Below are 27,160 nucleotides of genomic sequence, written 5' to 3' on the forward strand. Positions count from 1 at the left end.
CCGTCTGTCTACATACCTACTCTGATACCTGCACACAGTCTGCCTGTGCACTCATTGATCATGACTGATTCTTACACAAGGCTAGGCACATCTATTGCTAAAGCTAGCGAGCTAGTCAGATGTTTTTGGAGAGTTACCTCAGAGGGAGTTACCTCAGAGAAAATGAAGATTTCTCTGGCTGGTTTCCACCATACCCCAATTTCCCTACCCTAGCTATAGTTCAGTTGAGGGTAGACCATAGGACAATATGGCTTATTGTACAGACTTCTGATTATTTTGTTTCCCAAAGTCTCAGAAATTTCAACACCATATAAAGCAAAGTAATTAAGGTTTGGATTGAAACGTTACTTGGGAAGTAGAGCCAGATGAAACGCAATTAAATGGAGATAACAAGTTATTTGCAGGGGCTTGACAGCTCAGTGGCTCAGCTCAGGAGTTCTAACTCACGACTACATATACTAAGCGTGTTCATTCCCCAATTATGCTCAGCATACATGTAGGCCTCCAATAGCAAGGTGCCCAAGTCCTGAAGGGCTTGTCCCTGATACCTTTGCGGTGGTAAGCAACAACGGCTTCGTCTCGGCCACATCACAACCCTGTTGTACATTATTTTCCAACAACAGTACACCTGGAGCGGTTTAATTTACTTAAACCACAGTTATAGTGCCAATGATCAGACATTAGTTATTTTAATCTATAATATTATTGTTTTTTTTACTGATTTACTGAAATGGACGATTCTTCTGCGGTGCTTTCGGGATATTGTTTTAACATTGGCAAGTAAAAACCTGGTTGCTAGTTCTGTTTGAACGTGGTTGTTAAAGTTTGAATTGCATTGATTTAGAACTGTTAAAAGGCAGATTCGTCCCGTTATGGCAAAATAATGCACACACCCGTGGAACGTTATTGATCCCTATCGGGATGAAGTATTTAACAATACTGTGGTGTAATTCAATGGAACTAACATGAATAAATGACAAGGAAATGATAAGTATAATAACATGTCATAATAAACAGTGGACCATGTTGATAGTGGACCATGTTGCAGAGAAAATTGAGAAATTACTTAAGGAGGCTTGATTATCAGGATTTTTTCAGTAAGATTAACTAAAACATGCTGGTTGGGATGCATGGTCTCAGACACTACTGGCCTATTAGTGGTCACAGAAACAAAGGAAACATTTTTACTCATCGCAAATCTGGCTTCCCCCCCCCCCCCCCCCCCCCAATCTCTACTCCCCACACCCCTTAACAGGCTGGACGGGAGAACTCTCCAAGTCCCTCCATGATTAGGCACATTTTTATACTGTAAATGGATATTCAGAGTGTTTTCCCTGGCCGTGTGAGGTCTACGGTCTGGGAGCAGTCTGCTCATTCTCCTCCATTAGCAGCAAAGCAAGCCTATGAAGCCCCTTGAGTCTGTAGATGTGATTAAGGACTTTATAAATAAACTTGTGTAGACAACACAAATAATAAACCCTATGCATTATGAAAGAGTCTGACAGCTGATGTCTAACTCTGCATAATTGTTGATATTAATTGGTTAAAAGTTACACGTTTTCTGAGAAGATTTTAAACAAAGAAAGTGAAAATGGTATCTTAGATACAGGGGATCCACCCTTATCGCACATAGAACGTCTCACAGGACAAGAGGTTGTTCCAATCATAGACAGATGCGTCAATGACACGGAGACGCAACATGAAGCGCACTGCAGGGAATTTAGTTTGATGATATACACTTAAAAAAAAGTTTGAAAGGGGACATTTTCGTTCAAATTAGTCTCATTCCAAAGACAACGTTTCAAACACCTTCGCCCGACTGGGGGAAATCAAAGCACAGAAAACGCCACCTTAAAAGTATTGTACCACATACCTCAAACTCTGGGTTGAAGGAGAACAGGAAGGTCTCCCCGGTGCCGTAGAAGCCGTCGCTCACCTTGAACGGCTCGGAGGCCAGCGCGCCAAACACCTGGGGCAGGAAACAACAGAGAGCAAACACGCTCAACACGGACATCGACATCAACAGCAGGTGTCCTTTTCTCCTGCTGAACCCAAAGCCCATGGTACGCCCCATGGCCTGCCCTCAGCCCAGCAGCAGCACACCGGGCGCCCTCACCTGTCCATCGCTGTCCTTGATGACCATGAGGACGGGCGTGTCCTGGCCCTGCATGGCCCGGTACAGGGACTTGATGCTCATGCCGTGCTTGGACGTGCCGAACGCAAGCGTCCACGGGTAGCCGATGGTCCGTGGGGGCAGGTTCCTGGCCAACTGCGGGACGAGAAACACTTATGGTTGAATGTTGTACTTGAACCATACCTTGCAAGTGTACAGCCTAAAGGCACAATAAAGCCACACACAGCATCACCAGACCTGGGTTGTGTTCTTCTAGGTGCGGCCAGCAGAACTCCTGACGATGACCAGTCAATGCTCAGCGCAACAACATTCACAGCACAATGAGCGATTCATTGAACAACATTTAAGAAAAGAAGGAAGGAAGCAGGAAGGTAGGGGCAGTCAAGAGGGCCAAATAAAAAACGGGTTTAAAAATGAAATAAAAAGGCCAAAGCCATCAGTGCTCAATTACGTCCGCAGTGACCTTTTAACACGGGCGCCTTTTAAAGGGGAGTAACGGGGCCCTGTGCACGGAGAGCCGCCTCTCAGGAGAAACAAAGGGTGCAGCGCTCCCTGGGAGACACAGCCTTTCCTACCGCTGGCAGACAGACGGATTAAAAGGGCAGGAGGGCGCGTGGGGAGATAGCACGGAGCCAGCCATAAAGCCCACTGGAGCCGTATGAGGGGCACACCAGAGCACGTGCTAAAGTAGATTCTCAGAATACGGACACCCTTGCCCAAGAACACAGTATGAAACATTGAGTTTCAGGGCAGAACAAGGCCCGTATAAAGCAGCACTGCGTGTTCATTGTTTTTATCCCAGTTGTTTATGGCTGTGGATAAATTCCTGGCATTCTTTACACATGACTTTCTGCCTTTCCTGCAGCCTCAGCATACCCTCCACTAGGTAGAGCAGCATCAGCTATGTCATTAGACTGGGGGCAGAGAGAGAGCGAGATTGTGAAAAAAACTGAAAGCACAGGCTCATGACCCAATGAGCACCTTACTTGCACCAGCATTGAGGTGTGCCCGGACGGTCTAGAGCCAGGTCCATTCCTCACAGTGATTTAAGGACGTAGCATATTGGCTATCTACCCGTCAATACACTAAAAGGGACTCCGTTTGACAACTATATGTTGGCCTTGCTGATACGTTTATGTTTTTTATTAAATCTATAACAACAGGCTAGAAGCTTTCTCCAGCTCATTTACATTATACTCTATTGTCTCCAATTTCCAAGTGCCTGAAAAAACATACACTATGCAAAATTATTGATTTCAGGCTACCTCTATTCTAAATATTGACAAAACGCTGCACAAAGCTGCAGAGTCGGAGCAATTAGTCTAGATGACAAGCTTTAAAGTTTGCGTCTACGTGACGGCATGCTTTTGAGAGTACATTTTTTGGCTTTTTTTTTTTGCATTTTGTACCTTTTTAGCTCCAACTACTACATACCTTGAGCTGATTGATGGCACAAAACCTGTTGAATAACTCCTCATCTCCAATCCCAGGCTCTAAAGAACGCCGAGCAGCATGTGAGGGCAGGTGTGAAGGGGTTGACACAAGGGGCCATACCTTTTCTATCTGCTCGGCCTCCAGCAGGTCGCTAGGTTCACTGAGGTTGGGCTTGAAGGTCTCTGGCTCCAGCTCCGTTTTGATGGACGTGCCATGGTGTGTTTTGGCCTCCTCCTTGGTGGTAATCTGCCATGGGGAACCAATATCAGTCAGAGGAGTCAAGGACAGCCGGGCACCAGACCTCAGAGAGGACGATTGGATCGGAAGAACCTTCCGAAGGAAATTCTTACAGAGCGAGAAGTATTCTATCTTTTATCTTTGACAATCTGCCCAATCCAAAGATTGTCAAAATAAGAAAGACATTCAGTTTCCAGAATAAAACTCAATTAGGTAGTTAAAATGTTGGTTTATTTAAGATTAAAATAAAAACGATTTAATTTCAGAAGTAGATGCTGGAGAAACTGAGGAAAACCATGAACAATGACCTTTTACAAAAGAATAATCAAAAGATTAATGTTGGCGGAGATACCCTGTGGCTGAAATTAGAAATGAGCTTGAAACCGCACCCTTAACAGGAGCAATGATTTGTAAACAGCAGATGAAGGTGACAGTGACAGGTCTAGTGCAGGGAGAACATTCACCACATGGTGCATCTAGCTTGCCCAGGGAATCCAAGGCTCCATCCTTTACTTTTTAATAATCTTTTATTTTTTTCAGTTTGTTTTTTATTCTTCCCAAGAGCATAGGAAGCAGCTTTTGTCTGCTCCACGGCCCATAGGATATCCTAGAACTTGAATGATATCTTTCTTTCCCCTTGCCCAACGCCAGATGACTAGGTCTGGCTTGGCAGAAGCAAGGGAGTGGCCAGTCCCGTGTCTGGCAAGGGGAACAAATGCAAAGTGAATAGGAAAACCAATCCAATAAATTATTTGTGCGCCGGCGCTCGAGATTTCCTTTGGGGTTGTTTATCTTTCTCCATAACCAGGCTTGATTGTGAGCGCTTCGCCCGGGGTTGGCATGGGGGGTGTCTCACGTTACAGTCCTCACCGAATCAGGGCCTAGCTGCATTGTTCTTTAGTAAACTATCCATCTCACCGTCAATGGAGTCTCACTTCTCTCATCCGACCCCCCGTCCCCCACCTCTCTTCCATTCATCCATCATTCCATTCTCTGTCTGGTAGCCATGGACCCCGCTCCTGAATCCACCGCTCGTTTGAGCACAATAGCGGACTTGGTTTGTACAGGGACAAGCAAGAGACAAGCGACAGACAGGATGACCCTGATTGGCTGCAGTTTCACATTTCAAATCAAATCTGTGAATAAAACCAGGCTTGGGGTAGCCTACCACATAGATAAATGACCATGTCGACAACGGTTAAGATGTGAACATGAGGACTGCAACATCAGAGCAGAGCCAAAGGGACAGTGTGTTAGTATGAGTGTTGGCGGTCAATGTAGGGCTGGGCTTGGCTACACAGAGCAGAGATGGTCGGGCAGTTAGGGCTCATCAGGGCACCTGAAGTCGTTTGCAGAGTGAGCGCAGATCTTCGCTGTTTAGCGCATCGATCCTACGGTGGTACTCCGTCAGAGACACTACCTGGTAGTACAAAAGACAGGGACAGGAGCAACATGAAACTCTGCCGAGTGCTGCTCTTCGTTTAGTGGGGGATAAAAGGAAGGGGAGGAGGGGTTAACAGCAGAATGTTCAGTGCATTTGCTGTTTGGCAAAATGCTTGTAAAAGTGTGTCAATTTGAAATAACAATGAAAGAAAGGAGGTCGTTTAGAAGTGTTCTTGTTTTTTTTTCTTTTTAAAGCAGGCCAATCCGAGGCTGGACCTAGTTTCAACCCTGAAAAATGGGTTTCAGTTGTTGTGACAGGACATGGCTGTAGACCACAGTACAGATAATCCGACGGCATCCAAGAGTCCCCAATCCGTTATGCATGTTTGTGTAATATGTTCGCCATGACAACAAGTTGATCTGTAGTGTGCAGCAACCACTCAGCACAAGTCCTGCCCTCACACTACACTGGTTTCCTACTTCCTGTGAATATAACTAGCCGACTCTTACACAGCAAAATTCTACAACCCACACAAGGAATTATACCCTGTTGAGATGCATCAGCAAGTCCACATAATGTGAATATTGCACATAATGCAAATATTCCCCAGCACAAATAGACATAAATGAGCAAGTGTACCATGCTCGGGCCGTTTACGCATTCTCTTAGCAGTTCACAGAGCTCTGATTAATATATCAGGCAGATATGGAGTAAAGCAAGTTAAATTAATGACTTAAAAGCTGAATACATCCATTCAAGCTTTTGATAAGTTACTTTCACCTCCTCTTGATAGCGGTCAATAATGTAGCAGAAAGAGCAAAATATATCTAATTCTTATAAAAAGGTCCTACAAATACAGTGATGCTAGTCGCGTTAGCTGGGACTGAGGGGGCAGGGCCTTAAACGTTAACATTAATTTAATAGCAGGTTGCCAAAAGACAAACCTCCAATTTACGTACATTTTATGAACAAACTTAGTATCTTAACCATGCCTCTGTCTTTCATAAATCTGGACTCAGTTTACCAGGATTCTGTAATTAGTCAAAAATCCAGGCTGCATTCAGCCCGAAATGTGAACCACAAATCACGCATAGTATTATATTACACCTACTCTTCCAAAAGGTATTCGGAAATTAGTTATTACATCATCATTCAAGGACCTACACACGGTTTTCCCCATAGTCAACATTTGCCAGAAAGTCATCGTGTTATTAACCTGTTCTCCCCAAACGTAGAGGAATGTCTTAACGGGTTACAGTTCTACCCTGCCAGGAGAGCTGTCGTCCACGCGGACCGGGACAGTGTCTGCCTGCTGCGACCCCGGGAACTTGAATCAAAAACATGTATAACCGTTACCAAATGTTTGCTATGGGGGGGACCGTGGATCCACAAGGACGGTGTATGCTCACGATAATAATCAGGACTTTTTGTGTCACGAATGAGCAGCAGTGAGGCTAATAATGCATCATAAAACACCAGCTGCTTGGTCAGGTCTGACCTCGGCCAACATGCTAGCAGGCGCGTTTGCCAGTGAGCCAACAACAACAACAACAACCACACACACACACGCACACACACACCGTTGGATATTGTTTACAACTTACATGATATGTATACTTGGGGGTCAGAGGTTCTTCTTGAACCTTCACCCGTCTAGAAAACATGTCTTGCTTTCAGCACTATTGTAGAGCCGGGATGTCTCATTACAAGCTTTTTTTTAAAAGTAATTCCAAAGGCCCGTGCGCCACAAACTGTGCCTTGCGTGCACTAAAATAGAATACTTTCTCACCACTGTAGTTGTTCGGATGATTTGTAAGACATCGGCAACAACCAATGACAGCATGGCAAAAGGGTGACACCGGACGCCGATTGGATAAAAAGATTGCTCACTTTCAACAACCAGAGGGATTTAAAGACACAGCACCCTTTCATCAAACATGTTAATAGCGAGTAGTCTGTCAACACGCAGATTCACCTTAGATACAATTTATATATTTTTTGTTGAATACAATTTGCCATTGCATAACAAACAATAAAATCTAAAATCTACAATGCATAATCTGTGATGTTCAAGATTCATGTTTGATCAAAGTAAACAAGCTGGTGTCTATTTACTTATTCAAATGTGGAAGATCGGGTAGCATCCAGCTGGACAGCCAGTCTCAGGGAAAACAAATCATTCCACTTTGTTTCCTCCATGGCTGATTTACATTAATATTTCACTCCAGAGGTACCAAATGCATTATATAAATTTATTTAGCAACAGAATCCTTCTCATTTAGCCCTTGCACAACCTATCAAATAATACCCCGGGCAAGCAGTCTACCCTGTATTCAGAAACACAGCCACAACGTGCATCCCTAAATCGAACTCTACGCCTTCACTACATAAACCCTGCGAGAAACAATGACAACATAATAGGAACGGTAGAAGATTTAATCTTCAGTTTACCCGAAAAAAAAAAATAAATCTAATTTCTGTAAATGGTTTATCATTTTGATACAGTTTTGCTGTGTTTAGCCATCAAAAATATATTCAGTGTCTTACGAGACACAGAGAACTAACGAATAAATGCAACAACAAAACGGCACACTAACTCATGAAAAACAAATTACACAAACATGCAGAGAGCTTCGGTTGCAACTTGACTGAAGTGAACACATTTCCAAGAGAAGGAAATCGTGTGCAGAAATGACACACAACATTGACACACTTTTACACACAATTTTGCACTGATACATTGACAGTTCAAACATACAGAACGAAAGCATGTTGCAATAACAAGCTAGTGATGGTAAAATAAAAAGACACACAATTTGATTTACAATAACACTGTGCATAAAGCCATAAGAAAGATAAATTAACTGACGATTAAGATTAAGCACTAGACAGATGCATCACTAAACACTACAAATATGAACACAACAGTTTCAGATTCACAGGCATGGATTAATCTCAATTATTGATCCCTGAGGGTGCATGTGGGCATGTATATTATGTTGTCCACTTAAATTATTTTAAAATGCTCTTGTGTTGGGACATCTTGAGCATAGAGCTATTCCTAATCCATGCCATACAAAAAACATTAAGACGGTACGACAGCTACATTGAAGAAAAAAAAAACATTGCCTACCTCCCACTCTTTCACATTGATATCAGTGACGGGCTCTTCTGCGGCCTTCTCCGAATCCTGGTTCTTTTTAACCACCCTGAACCCTGGCTCCCGGCCCACCCCCCTCACCCCTTCCCCATACATGTCCGGGCTCCACTGGATGAAGAAGACGTACAGGTGCTCAGACCTGCAGGAGAAGCAAACAGGGGGTACAATGAAGGTATTCACTGACAATCTGGAACTGGAGATAGCCTCATGATGGCTCTATACCACTGAGTATACTAAAGCACATTGAAACACCACAGTGCAATCAAAAGTTATTTAGCAAGCAGAATGCTTGAACGAATGTAGAAAATAGGTCAATTGTCAATACATGTATTAGAAAGCAGAAAAACATTTATTCATATTTTCCTTATGGTCACCATTATTGTAATTCCTATTGGTAACCCTTCAACCAGGTATTGTCACTGTAGTCTGCATATTTCCAAGCAACGGTTTCCTATAAAACAGTAATTATATGCATGCGAGTGAAGTAAATGAATGAGTGAATGAATATCACGTGGTTCTGTCTTGGGGAGAAGCCCTTGTCAAATACATAGCACTTTCCCCAGGTGTAAGGTGTCGTAGCCTAGCAACGGGTTGGTGACAACAAGATGACTTATCAGGGCTCACAGCAGAGAGAACATTTTCCAGTATCTTTGCGATAGGAGTTAGTGGTCTGACAGTGGTATGCATAAGCGGTTGTGCACACAAACACACACACGTAACAGAATTACAATAATTTGTAACATGCAGGACATTGTAAATGGGGTGTCTGTTTAAGATTCTCAGATGACGCCTGGCGTTATCTTCTCTATCCCTAGTGCCCTGTTCTCCCTCTCCATGTGGCCAACAGAGCGAACAAAGACTCCAGTATGCTGTGGCCGTTCAGTAGGACTCAGCTGGGCAAATCAATTTGGCTTTTGTGTTTATGGGCTTCTCAGAAAATGAAATGATCGAATTAAGCAATTGGGACTAATTCAAAAGCAAAACATATTAATATGGGTCAATATCTCCATGCAATGAGTCCTTGCTAAGGGTGATAACCTAATTGTGGACGCTTCTGATTTGCCAAGCATCCAGATCACATCAAAGCCTAAAATGGAAAGTCCAATAAATCAGTTGAGTTTATAAAAACTAAATGTTGCCTGTGGAAAAATCTTCAGTAGCATGGTTAACCTTCTTCCATTGACACCAAGAACCAATGCTCAGATCATTTGCATTGCTCGATCATTCTAGTGGGCCAACACAGAGTGTGGGACTGTTCCCCTGCAGAGTGGATAAATAATGAATTGTGGTGGTGTCTGGCTTTGTCAGCACAGGGAAATGGGCAGGCCAGAAGAGGCAAATGAGTGCCAGGCTCCACAAAGAATGCATTTTGGATAGATTCTTCATATTAAAAAGAGAGGATGTGCCAGATCACATACTGCTGATGAGTAGCCTGTAAAAAGTTTTTATTGAAGCGTTTTTTGTTTTATTTTGCCCTGTATCTTGATTTAGGATTAGCTGCAGTTAGCAATAGGGCCACCATTTTTAGGCCAGGATGACATGCTGTAAATAGTCTATATAGCGTCTAGTGCTCAAACTGACCTCTCCTGTGGCACTGAGAACCAGTACTCGTGCTTCTTGCCCTGCTGGGCGTACTGCTGCATGGAGGCGCTGGCGTTGGATATAAACGTCTTCTTCATGGGCTTCCCCACACGCAGACACAGGAACTTGTGAGAGCGAGGTTTTCGTCTCTCCACTGATCCTTGTATGGGGAAAAAAAAAAATCAGTAATTTCTTAGAGAAAGTCATGCAACGCCGCATTGACGCATGACAATGCATCCTCATCGTCAGTGGTGCATTGGGGATTAATAAACATAATGACGGCAGGAGGAATACAAATACATGCATATATATTTCCTTTTTTAATTAACTTATTAATTCAGCTTGTGAGGCGGCGTATTTTTCCATGAGGCTGCGGTTGCTTGTGTGGGCTGAGCTAATGTGCTCAGAATAAAGGGTGACCCTGCTGTGCAGCCGAGAAATACAAGTGGATATCACAGCCCCCTTTTCTCTGTTGGGCAATAATTGCCAGAGACATAAATAACTAAACTTTAAATCTAAGCTGCGTTTCTCTCATCACTGGGGGGGGGAGAAGGAACAACTTTAGCTATAACATCGCTATCTAAGCCAGTACAAATGAAAGTGGGCAATCAGATAACAAGGCAAAGATTAGGCCAACCAGAAGACGATTGAAGCAAGGTTAAAGCCTGGGAGGGAGCGAGGGAGGGAGGGAGTGGAAATCTGACTTTGTTCTCCGGAGGCGTTTGGGAATTTAGCATTTACCGCCTCACACATAAAGCCACCCAGGAGAAAAGAGTTTTGTGGGTGTTTTGATGATGGGTTTAAACATTAGCATACAACACCTTCCCCCTCCCCCTCCCCCCACCTCATCTGGTAGCAGGTGTATTTGTACCCTTCTGGCGTTTGATAGGCTTTAGCTTATCGGCTGCAGGTAGGCACGCGACGCTGCAACCTGCGGTGCAAGGCATCAAAGAGCCGTACAAACCCTTCGTTTAAAGCCCGCCTCGCACTGACAAAGTGATGACAACACAGACGCTGCCGTTTCCCTTCCTCTCAGGATGCCAATTGCTAGCGATGAGGCACAAAGGAGATTGGTAAAGGTTATCAGGGAGCAGCAGGAGGGATGTGATCCTGACGGAGCCGGGGGAAGGCGGACAGGGCTTGGCTTTGATTGTGGAGGTTGGCGGAGAACACCTCGACATTGTTGGGCGATGGGTTAGCTGTGATGTTGGAGCAAGTCATCCTAAAATGCAACCGAGGGGAGTGGGAAGAACACACAAAAAGTGCACTACTGGCCACTACTGTGAGCGTTGATCAGGGGCGACCTGTGTGATGGTGCAGTGCATTCTGAGCCACTGAAAAGTGGGCGGAGCCGAGAGTGCAATTACCCTCTGCGGCGCTCTGAGGGCCCTCCTTCTCCGTGGGCTCCACTGTGTCCTTGTGTTCCCCGGCCCGCTGCACAGAGTCCGTGGCGCCCTCGCCGCAGGCTCCCTCTTGGCTGGTTGGGGGCTCGCCGGCGCCGGGCTCGGCCGAGCTCTCGGACCCGGGGCGCGACGAGCCGTCGCCGCTCCCCCGTGCCTGGCTGGTGGAGCCGGTGGGGCCGCTCGCAGCGCACGCGGCGGGTGTGCTTGCGGTGCCCTCTAGGCTGTGCTGCTTGGACACCGTAGGAGAGCGGGCCCGGGGTTCCGCTGCAGTGTTTGGTGGAACGTCCTCCACGGGGGCCGAAGCCTTTGCCGGCTCGCTGGCCGACCCGTCTCCGCCCCGGGAGGCGGAGGGGGGGCCGACGTCCAGCTGGGTGACGGTCTGCACCGACTCGGTGGAGGCGCCGGAGGACTTGTCCATCAGGCAGAGGTCGTCGCTGGACGCCTGGTGCTCCTCCTCGCGGATGGGCGACAGCTCCGACTCGGTGAAGACGTCCTCGGAGACGGAGCCCTCAGTGCTGCGCGGCGCCGTGCTGCCGCCGCTGTCGTTGGCCCCGGGCTCCCGGGGAGGCGCCTCGCCGTCCGTCAGCTGGGAGGGGTGTCTCTCCGCCGGCATCGGCTCCAGGTCACTGAGAGAGACAGAGAGTTGGGCGGGTGTCAAAGTCAAAGTCAGCTTTATTGTCAGTTCAAAAGTATGTGCCAGACAAACAGAGGAATCTAAATTGCGTTTGTCTCTGACCCAAGGTGCAATAAGGAGAAGATGAGCTTAATTAATTAAACTAAGAAATATGAACAATAAATAAATTCTAAATAGTGTAAAGGTAAGGAAAAACAAACGGTATATATAAAATAAACTTAAAAAAAGTAAATAGATTGAAATGTGCAATATGAGTTATTTGGTGAGAACCTGCAAAAACTGAACCAAAATCAATGTAATGGATGTCGTTTTGATTCATCTGTAGAGAAAAAGATGACATGAGCGAGAAGACAGTAGGCTCAAATTAGGGACAGCGTTGGTGATTAAGAGAGGGAGAGAGAAGTGAAGGGAATAGCAGGCAGCTGAGGAAACAGCTGGGTCTGACAAAGAAAATAATCACTTGTTATTCCAATAGCTGCTCTGGGGTAATGCTCCACCTAAATATAGGAATAGCCTGTTGGCCCAGTCAACAATGCATGAGAGACACACAATACACACACACATGCATACGCGCACACACACTAATACAACTAGGATACACACGTAAACACACACACACACATGGCATGAACAAATTTAGCATGACTCAAAACTTTACACGTTGAGCGTCTCACAGACGCCTCTAATGTGTCTGTTCCCTGCACCGCATTTAAAACCAAATGGGTGAGCAGTTGCAACGTGGGAGGCTGAAAGCATACTTCATTAACCCCTGGCTCTAATTGCCACTTGCATTTTATTTTGGCACGGGGAAGAAGACATATTAATCTGTTGGATGTTCACTGATGCAATCTCAGTCATCTGCGGACGTGCTCAAGTGTTTACATCATGGAGTGCGGCGTATTGGGAAAAGAGAGAAAGAGAGAAAGAGAGGGACAGAGAGGCAGGTGATGTATGTGAATGAGACTGTAAATCATATTTTATCTACACTGATAGAAAGGGAGCAGGGTGGGGGATTTGGCATTGCTGTGAACAGTCAAATAATTTGACTGCATGTTGTTCATTATTGTGAGAGCTTACTCAGCTTACTTATGTGCTTTAAGACACACTGAGTCAAAACACCATGGCCGTGCCAGTACAGACGCAGTGTTTTAGAATCTTCGCATCCAAAATAGACACGTAAATCATAGTCCTACGATTAATTTTTTATTGTTTGCGCTACAAATATTAACCGAATTCCACACCCCGTGTGCTTGGCCCTTTGGACATCAAAAGCATGTTTCGGATTTCCTACCCGACCGCGCCATCCCTGATCTTGGCGTCGGTGATCTCCTTGAAGATGGCGGCTGACTGCACCTCCTCCAGGGGACACATGATGCCGTACTCCTCACAGCCGTGGGCCAGCACCAGGGGGTCCATACGCTGGGGGTCGAACATGATGTTGTTGGGCGTGACCAGCAGCACGCCGTTCACCGCGCCCTGGGGGCGGCGGGATGATGGGTGAAGCACGCAGATTGGGAGGGGGGCCAGACAAAAAAAGAATAATTATAGTTTGGAAGATTCAGAACAAATTGGGTTAAATAACAGCATGGGGGCTGTGGCGAGGAGCGGTACTGATTCCAAGCGGAGTCAATCGAGATGATGACGCTATACGGTGTGTGGCTCACCTTGCCATCTGTGATGTACTTGCAGTTGATCTTCAGGAACTTCTCTGTCAGGGCCTCCTCCTCCTCCGAGGTAGACGACACCACCCGGCCGTGGCGCAGGGCCGAGAACACTGGGGGGTGGACTCCATCTGGTCTGGGGGGGCCATCCGAGTCCTGAACACACAGAGACCGAGCACAGATGTTGCCAGAGAAAGGGAAAAATTAAACCAAAGCAGAATTGATGTGTACATTGGGAATGGAGTGGCAGGGATATCAGCTTGACCTGTGAGATAAATGAATGAATTAGAACATTTCCTCTGTTTATAGAAAAAACAATGGTCAATAAAAGGTCACTCAATGGTGATTGAACCAATGGGCAATTGACGAAAGCCCTTGCATTTTAAGCATTATAAATGTAACAAACTGGGTGTTGGGGGCGACATTGTTTGTATCTCTGGGAAAGATTAGCACTTATCGCCAAAGGCGCCCCAGGAGAGACAGAAGCAGTTATATTTGTGATTGCAACATGAAATTCGATTATACCCCAAGGCTTGTTTACTTCAGTTATGAAATGTTCTTTTACAAAAATCAGAAGATTCCAAAAAGGAAAAGCAAGGGAAACACCCATCCCAGACAAACAAAGGCCTAAAGGAAACTCCACAGTGCTAAAACTTGAAATATCTGAACTTTTGGCATGAAAACTGTTTATGTGTGGGAATACATAAAACATGCTTCAACTAGGTCCATGCAGTGCAACAAACAACTGTAAATGCAAATCTTAATCAATCCGGATAAGATATAAGGAATCTCTTTTTACTGGATTGGGATTTAAAATTTTGAAGAGCAGCATAACCACCCTATCGTGAACTCAACCCACAGAGGAGTTAACCCCCAGACGACTTTGGAGAACTAAGCACCACTTTTGCCAAAAGGGGACAAATTTGCATGCCTGGCACTTGGTTTAAATTGCAAAACAAATCAACATTGTTTGCATCACGAGAGAGACACAAAGCAGAGATCACGTGAATTCTGTAGACGCCAGTCTTCACAGATACTTCATACAGCACAACTATTAGCTCAGAGGAGGGCTAATGTAAAATGAATCAATTCACCTATCATTGTCTGTGATTAATAGGGGCAATTAGCAAGAATATAATCATACCCTTTCGGAGCGTTAAGCATAATGTTCTCCTTGTCTGGTTAGCAGTGTTTTAATGAAAACTGACGAGGCCATAGAGAATGAATTCATAAGCCATACAAATATGGCATATTGTCTCCGTCAAAATGGAAACCTCAGATCTTGTTTTATATTCAGTACCACCTAAAGCATTATCCTTAAACCAATATTGGCACAATGCATTGCCAATGAGGTTGTGTGAGGTTAGCCAGCCTACTCGATGAACCAAAATCCTATTTTAAAACACTAGTGCACAGAAGGGATCTGAAAGCTTTTTATCTGTCAAACCCCCCCCCCCCCCCAACACTGAATGCACTAGGAACAAGCGTGCACCACCTTGAACATCATTTAATGGCTGCACAGAGTAAGCCATCAAACTGGCAGCTCGACACTCCTTCAACAGCTTTATTATTCTGTGTTCCCATACCAGCCGGTTACAGTAAAGAAAAACGTAGTCTACTGTAGACATAACAAAAAAAAAAACACTTCAACCTATTCCCATTTTCTGTCATGAATAAAAACATTTGCTAGACGCAGCTATCATCGTCTCCCATCATGATCGTTCGGCCCTTGTCGTCCACCATCAGCCCATAGAGAGCACTGCGTAGCCAGTCAGCCCTCTGACTAAGATCTCACCACACCAGGCCTATATGCTGGCAGGTACAATATATTCTCAATTCTGTTGTTGCTGCGATCCTTTGTCTCCCAGCCAACAGCGCTGCGGCGATGTGCCACAGATGGCGCGACTGCTGGGCTGTGAGCACGAGGAATGGTGGGCCAGCTGCTTCTACCGGTGGCTCCCTGCCATGCAATCTATGAGCCTGTGCAGCGGAAGACCGACTCACTGACTGACTGGACTGACTGGGGGTGTCATGTGTGTCTGCATAACTGACTGCAGGGTAAGAAGGAGCGGTGGTCGCTGGGCAGATGTTCAGCCTGATGGGACTGTCACTGGGGCAGAACAGCAGACTGTTTTTCCCACTGAGTGAGCCTCAATGAGACTGAGAGACCGACAGCAGGTCAGACTGAAGGAGCTCTCTGGATGGTAAAGGAGGAGGTGAGTGGTGGAGTTGGGTGAGGGGGAGTGGGGTGATGCGTGTTTGTGTTTCGGAGAAAAAGATAATGAGGGAGTAGAGCCTGGAGGTACATAAGGAGAACATACTCTGTGTGCGTGTGCGCGCGCGTGTGCGTGGCGGGGCCTGACGAAGGCGAAGAGAAAGAGCGCACGAAATTGGACAAAAAAAAGAAGAGAAAGCTAACCAAAAAAGTGCGGCGCTGCGTGAATGTTGTCAAATGTCAAGCGCCGCCAGACGAGTAGGAGCCAGAAAGAAAACCAAAAAGCGTCTGCTGCACTGCTGACACGCGCGCGCCTACGTTCGCCTCCCTCGTCCTCGTCTCCCAGCACAGTCGACCGAACACTGCCCGGGGCTCCTGACCCACGTCGACACAACGAGCGCCGGCTCTGGGATGAGGGGGCCGAACGATCGGTTTCTCCAATAAAACAAGCCTTTGCTGTCGGGGAGTGGGCGCGGCGGCGGCACCAGGTAGTGTTCCGCATATTGGCCCTGGGTTTCGCTTCCTGGTTCCTCCTTTGAATGTGTTGAAAAAAAATAAAAAAAGGGAGATTGTTTTCACGCGGATTACTGGTCGGACAGCATTGAGCCCCAATCACCTGGCGGCGTCGGGAGATAACTTGTTTGAATTGTTGCATCCAAAATAGACTAGAGTCCGAGTGGAATAACACAGCCGCAGTTCATTCGTATTCTTGTGCGTTTGTATTTCGAGGTAGGAGGTGACAAAAAAAACAAAAAGCCTCAATTTCTCTGTCTCTGCCCCCCGTACATGTTCATTTAGTTGCAGACATTATTTTGACACAGTGCATCTTAACATAATGTGCAAATAGAATCCACATAAACAGACAGACGCACACCTGCTATAGACGATCGTCTTGCAGTCACCACATAACTCCTTTTTCATAGAAAGAACTAAACACTGGCCTATCATGGGAAAAATCAACGGTGAAAAAGGGTGTCAACCACCAATCACACACACACACACACACACACACACACACACACACACACACACACACACACACACACACACACACACACACACACACACACACACACACACACACACACACACACACACACACACACACACACAGGTGTCTGCAATTTACCCAGAGCTCACAAGGGAACTAGTGCCAGACGTGGGTATTCCAACCTGCTGACTCCAACGGTTTTCAGGCAACCTGTTCACCAGGTGTTGACATGTTCATGCCTGTCGACTGTTGACAACCAAGACCACTTGATCTCAAGACAACTGTGTTTGATATGGAAATGAACACGTTCAATCAACTAGGAGCGACGGGGACTTAGGCCAACGTTATGATACTCCAGGCACGAAAGCCTCGTTTAGGCTCAGTGAGTTCCCGTGCATTACTGTACTGTTGCGTACCTATATAACCTTTAGTAGCCTGCAAAGACCGAAGATAGTGGTGTATACGACTTAATGAAAAAGGTGTTCATCAATTTCTTGTCACGATATTCATTTTCGCTCCGTCAAGGAAGGGAGGGACCTCCTTGCTTTCCAGAACTTAGGGTGCGAAGTTCTGAGTTCCCGCCCGGTTTCGTCTTCTACCCTTATCTATGCGTTGAGTTAGCGTCCCTTGTGTTTAGGAAGCGCAGGGATAAGGTGTACAGTATGATCGGTCAACATGAGGAAGTGGAACCTCCAATTTGCCAATCTGTCATCAAATTGTAGGCACCGTAAACACAGGCTGCTTGTATACTTTAGCAGAAGGTTTCACTCCCCCCTGCAGGCCATTAAACATTGTCCCACAGAACACACTTAAATTCACTCCAAGCTCCAGATCTCCCCGCCCGCACATACCCTCGCTTCTCATTCACAAACATATGATTTAGAACATCAAGGTTGAACCCGGTGGCACAAGACGACACCGCAGGGTGTTGTAAAACTACCGGAACCTTGAATGGATTTCCTCCAGTCAAACCGCAGCCATTGAAAGAGCAGGACCAAGGGCATCGTTTATATTTAGAGGCTGTGCAAAACATCGTCCGTACGGAAAAACTGAAGTCAAACACTTGCTGCTTTCAATGTAGTCAAATGACCAGAGCTGAAGTCTTGTGGAGTCAGTGGCTGGAATCAAAGTAGGGAGGGGGGGGGGGGGGGAAGAGAGAGAGAGAGAGAGAGAGAGAGAGAGAGAGAGAGAGAGAGAGAGAGAGAGAGAGAGAGAGAGAGAGAGAGAGAGAGAGAGAGAGAGAGAGAGAGAGAGAGAGAGAGAGAGAGAGAGAGAGAGAGAGATCTCATAACGAAACAGCTCATAAGTTTAATTCTGGCATTTCTGAGAGGTGAAATGTCAACTGCATGGAATAACATTCAATAGCAGAATGTTTATTAAATTAGCTTTGATATCTGTGCAGGCTTTTTTTTCCCTTGCCCTTCGAATATTGACAGAAAAGGCTGGTGGAGGAGATTTAGTGATGCCACTGTGCTTTGACCTTGACCGTGACAGTGTGAGATCCCACCACAAAATACGACTCCACAGCGCCCCCAAGCGGACATTGACCGTTCAGGAAGCAGGAGCAGGACGTTGAGTGACTTCATGACGTCTGATAATCGAAGAGCTCCATAGAGCTCGTAAGTCCGCCCCTTCCGGGAGACCCCCATGGGACCTCTGGAGAGAAAGTAATTATTTTCTGGTCCCAGTTCTGATATGCCCTCGATTACACATGTTGTTTGTGGATATAAATTATAATTTTTCATGCAAAGAAAACAAAAAAAAAATTCAGAAGAAGCTTGATAATGTTAGGTTTTGCGTGAGGCCGCGTTGTGAACTACAGCCCCTCGCTGCTCTCGACGCGAATGATATACGTCACCACCACTCTGGTACAGGCATGGCGATCTCTCTGCTCCACCTCACCGCTTTTTTCCAAGGGGAGGATAACAGCATCGAAAGAGGTGAAATGTGTAGATTTTCAGTTATGCCGATGGGGAGATTGTCGGTCATGTCCACGCCAGTTGCAGGGAGCGTGACGTCACATACGAGACGTGTAGTCTCTCATTGTGTTTTCTCTACACCCTTTAACTGAACAATTGCACAATAAACGGTCAAACCCTTCACGTGAAAAATTATTATTTGGACCCAAACAAAATATGTGTAATCCAAGGCATTTAATGACTGGGATCAGAAAATAATAAATTTCGTTCCATTGACTCCCATTCTAATTTTCCTCGCCCAGAGGTCCCATGAGGGGTCTACCTGAAGGGGCGTATTTACGAGCTCTATGGAGTACTAAACTGAAAACGTCACGTTGTCCTGGCAACCGGATTTTCAGTTCTAAACAACCGAACGAGAGATGGTACTTTCCGTTGCTTCCATGTGTTGTTTCTTTCAAAACGAAAATAAATCAATTTCAAGAGGTGAAAATCACTACCAACCGAAACATGTCTAGGCGTTCATGTATTCCCCTGGGGTATTAAAAGGAAAAGTTCGCGCTAGCATGAAAGACAAAGTTTATAATGTAACGGTAAATTGGCCCAATCTCAATTTTACTCACATCATTGGTAAAGCAGACTCGCAAAAAAAATCGTTCCTCTTCTATAAAACGTTCGTGTGGCATGGGATTTCCCTTTGTTAATTTGGTTTGTGTAGAACCGAAAATCGGTTGCTATGGAAACGTGACGACACACTTTAGTACTCTATTGCGTCAAACCTTTTATTATATTTAGACGTTTGCAGTACAGACTCATAATGACCTGATAATTATCATATTCAAATACAAGAACCCTAGTTTCCAGTTCCTACCGCTCTCCTGCACTCATATCTGGTATTTTTTGGAAACTTGCCGAGCAGCACTTTAATTGGTAGTTGCCTCGGTATGGATTTCGTTCCCAACCTCACTTGGAAATCATATTGGATAACCACATTAGCGAAATGACTCAACGTAAATGTACAAGAAAAGAAAATGTTACGCACTTTATATGTCAAACAGGAGACGGGGGGATGGGTAATCCGGGAAGAAGTCCCGTAATTCTAATACTCTCTCCAGTCCACTCAAAGAGCCGATTGAATTAATTTGTGCTTTTTAAGACGCATTTGTCTGAACGCTAACACGAGCGGAGATGGTGCAACAGTGTCGGCAGCCACTAAAGCGCATCGCGGGGAGCGCACCCTAAATAGCCGTGGAACCGGAGACTAGTGGTACCTAATAAGTGGATCCAGTCCCAGTTCATGAAAAGTGCTCGTCATTCCACCAGTGCTAATTTTAGATCCCACCCCGGTAGAAGGAAGGAAGTAGAGGAGGGAGAAATGGAGAGAATGGAGGATAAAGGCGTGGATGCCAGAACAGGAGGTGACGGGGGAAGGTCAGCAGTGGGCAGAGTGAGCGTGACGGTGCCAAAGCAAACGTGCGTGTGCACCTGCATGTGTACCCATCTATTCCTATGTGCTTGTGAAGACTACGTGTGTGTCTGTGTGTGATAGAAAGCAAATTAACCTGTCTGCAAATGCCACAGAGGGATACACAGTGAGACAGATATGTCAGAGAAAGAATGAAAGCGAGAAAGAAAGAATGAAAGCGAGAATGAAAGCGAGAAAGAAAGCGAGAAAGAAAGAAAGAAAGAAAGAAAGAAAGAAAGAAAGAAAGAAAGAAAGAAAGAAAGAAAGAAAGAAAGAAAGAAAGAAAGAAAGAAAGAAAGAAAGAAAGAAAGAGAGGGGGCCTTGAACACATGTCATACCCCAGACCTCTTTTAGACCCAACAAGTCAAAAATAAACAAAACACCACAGAAAAGGTTAAGGTTGGTGTGTAGATTAACACAGAGACTGTGCCACCAAGTATGTTATGTATTCCACAGGTACCACCCTACCATGATGGATGAACGTCTGATGTGAAGTGATTTCCTTACAAATGATGGTGGGCACATTGCAGCCTTTTAAAACGTTACTTATATGACATCTATGGCGCGACAATAGTGCTCTTGTACGATTGCTCATCACAGTAATGGGGAACCAGCAATTCCCAGTGTTACTCTTTAGGCTAGGGGAACATCCAGTAATAGGCTATTTAAACAGCTGCTGCATTAAATGCATCTGTATACAGAGCAGACAAAGACAACAGCCTATTTTATTGCCTCGCCGCTATATATATGTACTTGTGCCCGTCTATTAGCGGATGGCCTCTTTGATAGGATGATGGCACCAAAATAGTCTGGTAATTAGAAAATGCAGGGTTGTGGAGGAATAAGTTGTTATTAGGGTTCTTCCTGGGCGTTTGAATCAAACAGCACCTGGAAGCCGCTTCGCCTGCTTCCTGCTTAAACAGCCCTTGGCAATACAGGCTGCAGACACCCACAAACACACATAGAGTCGTACACACACACACACACAGACTGGGAAAAGAGAGCAGCCGGGTGTAAAAAAAAACAGAAAAATAAAACCCATTTCCCAAACAAACCCAGATCTTGCAGCCGAGACATCGTTCAGTGAGCCATCGGGCCCTATCTGCATTGCCTTTCCAGTGCACTTCCTCTGCCTGAAATAATTGCTGCCTCGCTTCACGTCTGGTGGAGAGCAAGCGCCGCCGCCGCCGCCGCCGCCATCGCCGCCGCCATCGCCGCCGCCATCGCCGCGCTTCCAGTTGCTCTAAATATCCGACGCCCCATCACTTTTAAAGGCTTAATTCCTCCGCCGTCGCAACCCTTCTCTCTCCCTCTCTCTCTCTCTCTCTCTCTCTGATCCGCCCCCCGTGGAGAGGCCGACACAATATGCTCTCGTTCCTCCATCAGGCCTGACCTAAATAGATAAGTCAAGTCAACTAAGGAGGCCCTTCTTCTGGGCCCGCCACTGCCGCGCTGGGGGAACTACAGGTGGACACAGGAGGGGGAGGGGGGAGGGAAAGAGGCGGGTGAGCGCCTGCCCCCGGAGTCCGTTCATGACGGCGGTGACCCCGGTTCGATGGATGTGCGGTGGCTGTTAGGCCGTCGGCAGCAGCAGCAATTTTCCGGCAGGGGCAACAGAAAATAAAGAACACGGATGTCCGTTGCCAAGGAGACAGGGGCCAGCGGGTACAAACAGACTGTATTTCTTGTGGGGGGGGGGGGGGGGTCCACAGAGGTTCCTGCAGTGCTTATTGATTGGCTCATTCGGATGCGGACGACAAAAGAGTTGACCTGCAGCAAGGGGGGTTTGAGAGCCACTGGGCTGGGAGGGGAGGTGTGTGTATATGCATACATTTATTCTGCATATTTATGCCAGCAATTGTACTGTTTTCATACCATCACTACTACAATTTCATACATACTTCATACTTAACTAGAACGATTTAATAATCTTTTATTTAAGGATGGTTATTCTACTATTCCTCTTGAGTTAAGCCCACAACTCTGTCCCGAGAACAACCGAGGTCCCACGATCAAACACTATTAGCCCTTTAAAACGGGCTATCTTTAGAGCTGCTGAATCAATGCCTTGCAACCTTTCTCAGCAGCGTTCACTCCATGGAACGGCAGCAACCTTTTGTCAAGGCAAACTCCCAGCCACGCGGCGCTCCTTCTTACTTGCTTGCTTTAACAAACCAGCTATAGGTTATACAAGAGGCTGGGCACTTACCTTGAGTTGCAGTGGCAGAAATAATTAACATGTTAGATGGTCAATGTACTGCATTTAAATAGCGCTTTTCAGACCTGTGGGTACTCAAAGTGCTGTACAATTATTGCCTCGCCATAATCATCATTCATAGACAAACGGCGGCGTCAACCAGCCAAGGCAACCGTCCCCTGGACTGAGGGCCCCTCTAAACTTGCTGCTCGGCCTTGTGAGCCAGGGCAACACGGGGTCTGGGAGGTCCAACCAGTCTGTCCTGGCTTCACTAAAACACCTTACCAATAGAGCTTGTCAAAAGATCTTCCTTCCAATTCTCCCCAAAAGCATTTGGCATTTATGAATGAATGTGTGATCTTCTGTACGGAATTGATGGACAGAATATATTATGACATGCAAGTACTTAAAAAAAGAAACATTAACACCAAAGACCAATGTGCTACTGCTGTTGTTTACATTTGTGGCACGCACGTTCACACAAAATGATTTAGAAAAAAAATGATATTGGTTACGGTTCGATCACCACCACCAAATTGTCCTTCATCACAGACCTCATTAACACAGTCCCCTTTCGGCCTAACAGACCCGATGAAGCAATAACTGCACTGCCAGAAAATGGCAGGCAACAATTTGCTTGACATCTAGCCCTGGGAAGCCAAAGGCCACAATACATTCCTACACAGAGAAAACAAAATGCTATTACAGCCTGTCTTGGCCTTGGACAATATTACAGTTCCCCCCGCATCCCTTAACCGTGTCCCTCATTGCTTGGACAATATTAGACATTGTCCCTGGCATATCCTTGGATTATATGAGACAGTTCTCCCCCTGCTGTGTCCTTTATGACACATCCTTCTGGGTGGTTGCCATTAAATTGATGATCGGCGTGACTTTGAGATGTCACAAAAGCAGGCCAGGCTGTGAGTGTTTCTGCAAACAGTATGTGCGCGTGCGTATGCGAGAGATGAGTGTGCAAGAGACACATTTCTCGGTATGTGTGTACATGTGGGTAGTTGCTGCCCATTCTAATCACTCATCAGGAAAATATGCCCACAAACTGGTTCACACGTGTGCATGTTGAAGACACAAAAACGTGACTTCCAGAATCAACCATCAATCTAACATCTTTTTTTTTTTTGTTGGACTGGGCAACAGGTACCCAGATGTACCACTTCTACTGCGTGTGTGTGTGCATGTGAATGCTATCAAACCGTAGTATGTGTAGCAATAGGTCAAAGTCATTGGCAAGTTGTATTTTGCAAGTGCTCCTCAACTTGGACTGTGTAGAATTGTGTGTCGGCGGGTGTGAGGGGGGGTTGGGGCTGGGGGGAGGGTCAACGTACCGTCACCTTCTCCAGGTCAGCCTCAGAGGAGGTGGGAGACAGGGGGCTGATGGGACTGAGGGAGGGGGAACTTCCCACACTGGAGATGTATTCTGGATCAGGGACGTACAGAACCTGCACACAGAACACAAAGACCGTTCCGTATTTACACAGGCTAAGCCTCTGTGCAAACACTCATGCATGCATGCATGCATGCACGCACGCATGCATGCAAAAGGGGGTTGGGGAAAAAGGATAGGCACACACAAATGCATGGATCAAATGTAACATTTACACGCATGTGCAGAAAATACACATATAATATACACAATTTCATATCTATTTTATATGAAATAGTTATGGAAAGGTTTCAACAATTAATATGGGGAAAGAAATACACTTCGATGTATGTAGGTATGTATGCATGTACATACCGGTACATAGATATATATAATACACACATATACACTCACACACATATATATGGAAATATATACACATTGTGATTGTGAGTGCAACAGTAAGGTGGATAAATTAGTGGTTGTGGTTGTGCAGGAGTGCAGTGTGCAGATCACTCAAGTCCCAGCCATGAAAACCAGAAGACGGCTGATGGCTTGGTAAGTGCTCTCCAGCCGCCCACTGTTTGGACACATCTCAAGTTGCCTTTGTCTGTCCTTCCCCGAGCCCAAAGAGAGTCAGAGAGCTGGGCTCCAGAGTGGCTTGTCACCATCTGCATTTTCTTTCAGAGGCCAAGAAATTTCCTAGGAAAATATTATGTTGGATGCCTGCCGTCTCTCAATTTTAAAATCTGGCTGTCGCTCAACAGTGCGAGATCTATCAAGGCATGTGCATGGGGCACTGATTTTAGCAGACTTAAAGCAGGTTAGCTTCCAAGTCATTTAGTCCAACAGGCATTTCAAGCTAAATCAAAGTGTTCCAAAATGTATTTAAGAGGCTAGGTTTGAATGCATGTTTATGTTCTCCTGAAGAGAGTACATGATGAACAAAGTTGACAGACTGGAGCTGTTAGACAGTTCACAGTAATAAGAGAAGAATGTCTTCTTAAATACAGTGTATTGAATAATAAACTACAGGACATATCCATCCAGCTTTTCGACCACATCTAAATTGCACAACATTTGAACCACATAATAGCCCATAAACGTATGATTGTGTGCATGGAGACCTAGCCCCAGGTACCTTGTGGGCGTTCAAGGCATGGTTAGTTCCCAATGAATGTGTGCTTGCATGTAACATGTCGGTCTGACCCCGAGCCATCGAGGGAATCAACATTGTCCCCGAAATAAAGTTTTCATGTACTACTTTCGATTTTTTCTTTTTACAGACATCAAAGAGCATGTGCGATAAATGCACCAAGACGTCGTCAAAGGAGACAAAATGATCAAATCAAGGAAAAAACAACATATATCCGTCCAAAAATCCTTTTGAAGATAAAATCCTTTCTAGGCCACCGATGAAATGTAATGCCAGGATTTGTGCCGTTTATAAATGAGGCATGTTCCATTGGAGGGGTGGTGTATTGTATGTCGGTGGGGTTGTGTACTGTATGTTGGTGAGTGGGTGGTGGTGGGGGTGCACGGCCCGGGTCCACACCTGGCCAGGCACCACGGCCCTGGAGAACAGCTTGTTGAGCTGCACCAGCTCATTGGGTGTGCTGTCGAACTTGAGCGCTATGCTGTTCAGCGTGTCCCGGGATTCCACCTGGACCACAAAACGAGAGAGAAAGGGGTGAGTCGGGGCGGCAGGCTGCATGTGAGGATAGGAGAGGGTGGAAGAATCGCCTGCCGTTAAGAACCGCAGCTGCACTGTTTGTAATGTGATGGGTTCTTCGAATAGCAGTGTTTTTCAGATATGGTTCAACAGAGATGACTAGCTTCAGCCCTCCCCACCCTCCCTTCCTCCGAGTGTGATGCTGTGAGAAAAGAGCTCAGATTTTATCGTCAGCCTTGTTTCATAATGTAACAAATTCTCATGGTCATCATAAACAGCTATTGGTTTCACCAAGAAACAGAAGATGGAGAAGCAAGTCAAATGACATGTTTGTCGTTGGACTGGTTCTACATTTTATTCCGTAGACCCAACAAAGAAGAACCGACATAACCAGAGTCATGTTGGTTGGGAGGTAAGGTAGCAAAGGTGTTAGGTAAGTGTGTGTGTGTGTGTGTGTGTGTGTGTGTGTGTGTGTGTGTGTGTGTGTGTGTGTGTGTGTGTGTGTGTGTGTGTGTGTGTGTGTGTGTGTGTGTGTGTGTGTGTGTGTGCACCATCAGGTGGAGCATTTCCTCATGCATAGATGTTACACTGTTGCCACACATGTTATCCCATGTCTCCACCAGTAAGCATACAGACAGCAGTGTGTCTATGTCGCTTTATGCTGTACAAAAGGTTAAGGTATTCATGAACTGCTGTCACAAAAGCGTCATCTCTGTCAAATCTTTAGTTTTTTTAACCTTCCTATTAAAAGATATCAGGATTTTTAAAAATCGTTTTGTGTGTTACAAATGTCAGATGGGGAGGGGAGGACGTTGGCATATGTGCAGACTCTTAACCGTTAATAAAGAGGGACAAGGAGAGGGAGTTTAAATGGAGCAGTCATGGAACATCCAATCGAGCCTTGTTACGTGTGACCAAGTGTTTCTTCTCACAAAGACACTGAGGAATGTTTAACACACACACACACACACACACACACACACACACACACACACACACACACACACACACACACACACACACACACACACACACACACACACACACACACACACACACACACACACTTTCAGAAGAACAGAAAAGTGTGTACCAACTGGATCCTTTATTCAAGTATGTGAACAAATGGTCCAGTTGGTAAACCCTTTTCTTTTTCCTCAAAAAATATCAAACTTATAACAAGTATTGTATCAAGCATAGATCTTGAAAGCTGACCCGAGGAGCCAACCAAAACAAAGCCTGATTCAGGATTCTTGAGGAGCAAGAGGAGGCAAGGTAAGATCAACCAACATCCTGCTGTATCCTTCCTCACACAGGAGGGGAGAAAGGCCTGGACAAAGGTCTAGTGTGTGGAAATTAATATAACTGGCACAGGAATAAAATGTGAAAAAAATGCAGTGTAAGCATGGCTTCACAAAAAAATGAATCCAAATAATAATAAATAAATACATACTGTATGTGTTTTGTGATTTTCGAGCCGCTTCCAAAACACTCGTCCGAAGTCTGTTACACAACAGCCTTCTGCCTTCAACTACATTTGCAGGCTGATTAAATAGGCTGGCTTGATTAAATGCTAATTGCATCATTTTTCAAAACCAAATCACATCAAAACACAACTCCTCTATGAATAAAAGTGCCATGATATCCTAACATGCTGCTCCGCCCTGAAGACAAATCTAATAAACTCACTAA

At 45.6% G+C, this 27,160-nt stretch overlaps 1 protein-coding gene across 6 annotated transcripts in view; it reads right to left on the minus strand.

The window, feature by feature from the left end:
• Positions 1-1,261: 1,261 nt before the first annotated feature.
• Positions 1,262-27,160, minus strand: part of oxr1a (oxidation resistance 1a) — a 111,906-nt gene continuing 86,007 nt past the window's right edge. For 2 of the 6 annotated variants that reach the window (XM_056602998.1, XM_056602996.1), the window contains 11 exons: positions 25,352-25,459; positions 23,759-23,872; positions 13,632-13,784; positions 13,259-13,443; positions 11,298-11,959; positions 9,931-10,090; positions 8,323-8,488; positions 5,145-5,225; positions 3,689-3,814; positions 2,117-2,269; positions 1,263-1,969 (listed from right to left, as the gene is read on the minus strand). In XM_056602998.1, the coding sequence (XP_056458973.1) occupies positions 1,802-1,969; positions 2,117-2,269; positions 3,689-3,814; positions 5,145-5,225; positions 8,323-8,488; positions 9,931-10,090; positions 11,298-11,959; positions 13,259-13,443; positions 13,632-13,784; positions 23,759-23,872; positions 25,352-25,459 (2,076 nt within the window). In that variant the 3' untranslated portion in view covers positions 1,263-1,801. Of the gene's footprint in view, positions 1,970-2,116; positions 2,270-3,688; positions 3,815-5,144; positions 5,226-8,322; positions 8,489-9,930; positions 10,091-11,297; positions 11,960-13,258; positions 13,444-13,631; positions 13,785-23,758; positions 23,873-25,351; positions 25,460-27,160 lie in introns of all 6 variants that reach the window. The other 4 variants (XM_056602997.1, XM_056603001.1, XM_056603000.1 and 1 more) reach the window with 4 other exon arrangements.

Source organism: Gadus chalcogrammus, chromosome 11 (genome assembly GCF_026213295.1).
Source record: "Gadus chalcogrammus isolate NIFS_2021 chromosome 11, NIFS_Gcha_1.0, whole genome shotgun sequence".
NCBI classification, from domain to species: Eukaryota; Metazoa; Chordata; class Actinopteri; order Gadiformes; family Gadidae; genus Gadus; species Gadus chalcogrammus.